This window comes from Leptodactylus fuscus, chromosome 1 (genome assembly GCF_031893055.1).
Source record: "Leptodactylus fuscus isolate aLepFus1 chromosome 1, aLepFus1.hap2, whole genome shotgun sequence".
Taxonomy (NCBI): Eukaryota; Metazoa; Chordata; class Amphibia; order Anura; family Leptodactylidae; genus Leptodactylus; species Leptodactylus fuscus.
Window position 1 is genome coordinate 137,760,171 of NC_134265.1, and position 6,527 is coordinate 137,766,697.

General features: G+C 44.1%; 1 protein-coding gene across 1 annotated transcript; it reads right to left on the reverse strand.

Annotated features, from left to right (window-relative positions):
• Nucleotides 1–1,113: 1,113 nt before the first annotated feature.
• On the reverse strand, nucleotides 1,114–2,570 carry GADD45G (growth arrest and DNA damage inducible gamma). The gene is made up of 4 exons (XM_075276715.1): nucleotides 2,411–2,570; nucleotides 2,103–2,204; nucleotides 1,763–1,976; nucleotides 1,114–1,651 (listed from the first exon to the last, which is right to left on the reverse strand). The coding sequence occupies exons 1-4, from the start codon at nucleotides 2,461–2,463 to the stop codon at nucleotides 1,541–1,543; spliced, it is 480 nt and encodes a 159-aa protein (XP_075132816.1). The 5' UTR covers nucleotides 2,464–2,570; the 3' UTR covers nucleotides 1,114–1,540.
• Between the last annotated feature and the right edge of the window lie 3,957 nt (nucleotides 2,571–6,527).

A 6,527-nucleotide genomic window follows, 5' to 3' on the forward strand; every position in this document is an offset into this window, starting at 1 on the left:
GCTAGAATACCTGAGACTGTTCCAAGAAGCCCTTCTGTTCGCTACACTCTATACTTTACTCATTTTTGTTTATGGGATTGTCACGGCTTTCATAGCATTCTTGGCAGTTACACCAAGGTTTTCTGCAGGAACACAATGCCTGCACAAGGTACAATGAGCTAGTTCCTGGAAATTCAGAGACATGAACAATTCATTTACACTACAGGGAATACGGAGTACTCAGCATGTGCTCTCCAACGTCTGTCACAGTGCATGATACACTTAAGTTTTCTTTATAGAATTTTGCTTTTTTTTAGTTAGTGTGCAGAGTAGCATAGTAGTTAGCTTGCGTGTTAACCCTTTGAATAATGAATGCTTGCTTATAAAACTTTCCCAACTGTTTTGTACAGTATATGGGACCACAGCGGATCATGACACTATGCATGGGTTTATGTGTACACTACATAACAGTGAGGGGGCAGAGATTTTGTGTGTGGTTCCTTAGATAGTTGGAAAACCCCCTCATAGTGACATGGCCAGCTGCACGCTTTAGAGCAAAATAGAAATGGGCCCCTAAAGACCTCCTACTCGCATAATATACTCATTAGAATTGCAGAGTCTCCCTTCTGCAAGCCTTTGCGATAAGCAGCTGTTGCAAACGGGTTAGAGGTCAAATTATCAGACTGAATAGGAAGAATTAGGTGCCTCAGCTATAGCTTATCTGGGGAGGCAAGCCCCTTCTGTGCTAGAAGAAAGGGGACCAGAAAATACAGACAAAAGCCTGCATAGTGATATAGAATAGACTAAATTAATTATGCAAGATATTCATATACATGTCTGAGCTGGACTTTTTGCCTTGGTATTGGTGTGCAGGTGGCATGATGACATAGTAGACCGACAAGTAAAATAAGTTTAAATGGTTTATTGAAGCACAATGACAAGTTTAAAAAGTCAGAGACAATACAGACAGATAAAGTAGTAAAAGGTTACAAGATAAAAGTGCCAAGGGAATGTGGCACCGATAAAGACAATATGTATATAAACTTCATAGTTGTTTCAGGACACTGTCTCACATGCAGAGACATAACTAAGCATCAGTCAGAAGTTGTTCAGTTAATTTTTTTTTTTCCCCTCTCAGTCCAAAAGTTCATAGCATGTTCAAAGTGTAACTCCATAACATCTCAGTATATCAAGTTGTAGCCCCATCAGCCATAGTCTTGCTTGGACCATCTAATCCAAAAAGCATTTCCACTTTGCAAAAGTCCTTCCAGGTTTGCAAACATGCAATATACTCCAACTCCACGGTATGACTGCACCTTCCTTCAGTGCGATTAGGAGGCTTGCACTGGTCTGAACCATCCATTCTTGTGGATCAGTCCATGTCAAATCTTCCTCCTTACTCTTTTGCTCCACAAGAGCCAACATCTTGCTAGTCTTGGCGACATTCTGACCTCGACCAGCGTAATCCACAGAGTCGGGAACGCAGCTGGCCCAACCAGGCGAACAACACCGTGATAAGAATGCAAAAAGGTTTCCACCATCTAATGCACTAGCTCATTCTTCACTCAGGCAGGGTAATAGTGGGCACCCAGTCATTTACATTACGGCTTTCTTCACAGAATAGACCAAGTTTTTCCAGAGCTGGGTCTTTCCAAGCATCCTCACTGGGGTTCTGAGAAATGAAAGAACAGCACATGAGTAAACGGCTTACAAGAAAGGGATTGAGACACAGCCAAGGGCACAGTGCCAAGTCTTTACAGATAAGCAGGAACAGAACACTTACCGTAATAAGAATGCAGTGCAGATCTTTGGGTTCTCCAGACTCATCTGTGCTGCCCAGTATCTCTGCCAGCTTCTCAGTGTCATTCAGTCGTACAATATTGATGTCATTTTCACAGCAGAAGGCTTGGATTAGCGTAAAGTGGATCTGCAGGGCAATGTCCCCTTCATCGAACTCATCCGCAGCCAGAATGCAGAACGTCACATTATCTGGATCTCTGCAAAGGGAGAAAAGAGAAAGAAACTTTAGTTGTGTCGCCTGTGGGTCTGAGTGTGGGCAGAGTGTTAAGGGTGTGCATGAGTAATGGGTGTGCGGGGGTTTCTGCAAGGAGTGGGATACTTACACATTCATGACTTTGGCAGACTCGTAGACTCCAACAGTCAGACACTCCTGTCTCTGGGCGGAGGTGAGCAGCTCATGCAGGGCTTTACCAGCGCTGTGCATCCTGGCAAGACAAACATAGAAGAACATTTAGATCCAGCCTCATATTACCGTATAGTCAATATACAGCTTTCTACATATTCTATGCATTACTATAAAACTTATATAGAACTACGTATATATACTACCCAGTTTCCATTACAGAAATGATACCCTGTGCCGTTCCCCATAGCATGCCAATGCCACCCTATGCATAAACACGATATTTACCTGTCAGCGCTTTCCACAATGGTTTCCTGTCCGTGCACCTCATCAAGAGTCATGGTGGTTTAGTATATCACAAAGGTTCAAGCCAAATAGCCAGAAAAATCCACAAAGGTTCCTTGTCAGGAAGAGGTTAATCCAAAGCTTGCAGCTGAAAGGCTAAGAATCCCAAGCAGTGTGTGAGGAGCTGGAGCCGGGGCTGCCGTATTTATCTGCTGCTGGCTGGGGGCGTGGCTTCTCACACTCCCTCTCTCTGATTGGCCGCACGGAGGCGGCATTGTAATGCTAATAGGGACTGCTGAACACTCCGGCTTGTGCCAGAAGGCTGCACGTGGGGGAGGGGGCCGCGCAGCAAAGTGTGGTGTAGTGTCTGTGGTGGGCGCACGGAGGAGGGGGATTCACAATGACTCAAAGTCTCATGTCCTTTGTCATGCTGTTACCAGGCAGACTGCGGAGAAAGACAAGGGTCGTGAAAGAGCATTTTGTAGCCCCGTGCCCATCTACAGAAGGCTAATGCCAGGCTGGTGGGCTGCAGGTGCAGCAGGGCGCGCAGTCACAGTACAGGCACCTATATACTGTGGTGCGCCAGGGACTCGCATACTCCTAGGCACCTATATACTGTGTACCAGGGACTCACATACACCCGGTCCTAATATGTACTCATAGGCGCTTATATACCGTGCATAGGCACCTATATTCCGTGCAGTGCACCAGGGACTCATGCACCCAGTCCTAATGTAGAAATAGTATAGACACCTATATACTGTGCACCAGGGACTCATGCACCCAGTCCTATTATGTAGACATAGTATAGGCACCTATATACTGTGCACCAGGGACTCATGCACCCAGTCCTATTATGTAGACATAGTATAGACACCTATATACTGTGCACCAAGGACTCATGCACCCAGTCCTATTATGTAGACATAGTATAGGCACCTATATACTGTGCACCAAGGACTCATGCACCCAGTCCTAATATGTAGACATAGTATAGACACCTATACACTGTGCACCAGGGACTCATGCACCCAGTCCTAATATGTAGACATAGTATAGACACCTATATACTGTGCACCAGGGACTCATGCACCCAGTCCTATTATGTAGACATAGTATAGACACCTATATACTGTGCACCAGGGACTCGTTCACCCAGTCCTATTATGTAGACATAGTATAGACACCTATATACTATGCACCAGGGACTCATGCACCCAGTCCTAATATGTAGACATAATATAGACTCCTATATACTGTGCACCAGGCACTCATGCACCCAGTCCTAATATGTAACATGGAACAGTATGAAGTCTTGATAAGACAGATAGCAGTCTTTCATTTTCTTGCATGGGGGGGAGGGGGGTAGGAGTGTGCTGAGATAATAGGAGCAGATTGGGAATGGCACACGCTGCTAGTTAGCATTTCTATAGGAGTCACACAATAGGAAGGGGGGTCTGGCGTGTGGCAGTTTGGAGATTAGACAATTGGCCCTTTCTCTCTTTGCAGGGACACTGTCCACCTGCCACTAGGGTGGGGGATGTGCTGCCCCAATGGATCATCTAACAATGTCCTGCACATGAATATCCATCATTGCTCTGGGGAGCCTCAGCCCCCTGGCAGCACTCTGCTCATTAACCCTTTCCCCCAGCCCCCTGGAGGAGGCACGTGCTGGCCGGCATATACATGTATATACATACATATACAGCCCCAGACCAGCTCTTGTCCTGAGATCTGTCCCAGCACAACACATTGCAACATGATTATTGGCCACAGCCAGACACATGGATTCAGACTAGACTAGGCTAGACTGGGAGGAATGTAAACGACCAGGGCTGGAGCTGGGGCTCCTAGACAGAGGTAATGACAGAAAAGTACTTTAGCAGACAGCTCTAGGAGTCACTGCTATAGCAGCCCTGGCATACACTATACAACCCTTTCACTACCTGCACCACTCCATATACTGGGACTGACTCTAGCAGGTCATCTGCATGACCTCTGTATGTTCTCCCTATGTTTGCATGGGCTACATCAAAGTGCACTCTCCAATGTATACATTGCCAGGGGCCGATTTGGGCACAGCGCTGCAGAATGTGTTGGCGCTATTTCAAAGGGCTTTACGGCTAATCGCAGGCATTGAGTTGTTTGTGTGCGTCAATGAGAGCTGCACAAGGCTGCCAATGTTAAAGTTTCCTGGGTTTGTCCCTTACTGCTGTGCTAAGGTTTCCTGGTAGAGTTTATTCACCCCTGCTCAGACTTATGCTGGGAATCGCCTTGCAATTCTCGACCTACAGCGCCATCTACTGGTCAGAGTTGTTCAAGTGACCACAGCTAACCTTGAGTGGTTCATAATAACCCTTTGGAGCAACTTGTCCTGAAATCCTTTATGCAAGGAAAACAACATCTGACTGACACACACCCCAAATAACCTGCACCCACTTCCAGGAGGCTGCTCAGCACAGTGGATTATGAAGTTGTGCTAATAGTGTGCTTTGTGGTCTACACATCAGCAGCACACTTTAACTGACTCACTTCCAATAATAATAATAACATTCGCTATCGTTCCAGAAAATGGCATGCTTCCCATTTGGCACCTATGATGCTGCTAATGGGAATTTCCACTTGTGATCAAATAATTCAGGATGCTATATTACATTAACAATGACAGGAAAGGATCAGAGGCTGGAGAGTCTGCAGGGGGACTCCACAGCACGCTGCAATAGTAGCTTGGGGCAGATGGCTGCAGATTATCAGTAACCATCAATCAGGGGTATTCATTCCCTCTGGACATCAGTGGTCTCTTGGGCACAGGATCTGTGCTATCGACCAAGAGCTGTTTTTGCTACAGGTGTGTTTTACCATCTGGTTGCAAGTCTATAATAAAAAGCCAAAAAATCTGCGCATTGATACCCAAACCGTTTGTGATTTTTTTATTTATTTATTTTTTGTATAGGCCTTGAATAATAATTTATATGACGGGTAACCCTGGGTATATTGTACAAGGAGCACCTAGCCCTGACCTTAGTAGCCAGCGTAGATTTAGTGGTTCATTGTAAAACAAATATTTTTGCACGAGTGATTAACATTCACATGCTTGGCAGTTCTCTTTCCATTTGTTCCAAATACTCTTGTGGGTTCACAAGTGCATAGATACAGCTGCTGCTTTTTTTTCTTGCTCTCTGTAACTACAGTAAAATGAGAACTGGTACCAATGTGCCCCCTTGTGGCCACAATTGTGTAATGACGGTTTCAGAACTTTGGCCAGGTCCATGCAACCTTTTACATAGCGATGCATACACTTGATTGGAATGAAGAACACAATGTGAAAAATGTTGTACAGGGTGTTCTATTCATTTCCCTTCTCTACTGTATTATTATAATTCATTAGCATGTTGTATCACCTTTTCTATTTTTGTGAATGAGTTACATAAATTAATGGCAAACTGCAGCAAATCATATACATTGTTTCATAAAATTTCCAAGTATGTGTATTTTTCACTTATATTCGTGTAAAGTAGGATTCACACTACCATTGGTAGAAGGTGTCTGTTTTAAAAAAAACAAAAAAAAGGCAGCTGTTGAGCCTTTGCTAGTAGTTTGTAGCATATGTAAATTTCACTCTAATTTGCTCTTCCATTAACACATAGAGAACATATATATGAGTCCAGTCTGCCAGCGTCTTGAAAGTTGATGGAAATGTCATTTATTGGAAAATGCAAAACACATCGGCTCACACGGGGGTATTTCTCTCTGTGTGGGTTGATACGTGTTTGCTGTTTTAGGTCTCCTCAAAACAACCCTAGTGGATTTACTTTCCACTTATACTTATCTGCAATAAAACTCTTCCACATTGTATCATTATGTCATCCAATCACGGTCCTTCAATATGGCACAGACAAACGGATGCAAAAAAATTGAGATTGTGTGTCTGTCCCCGTAGAATTGAATGGGACCGTACTTTTATACGCAATCTTGGATCTGCAATTGCAGATAAAATCTACGATTGTGTGCATGAGGCCTTAGTCAGATGTTTCTATGATATACTGAAGTAGAATTATAAGTGTTTCATATGTTTTTAAAATGGTATTTCCAGTGCTTGGAGTTTATGACAATTTCTGTT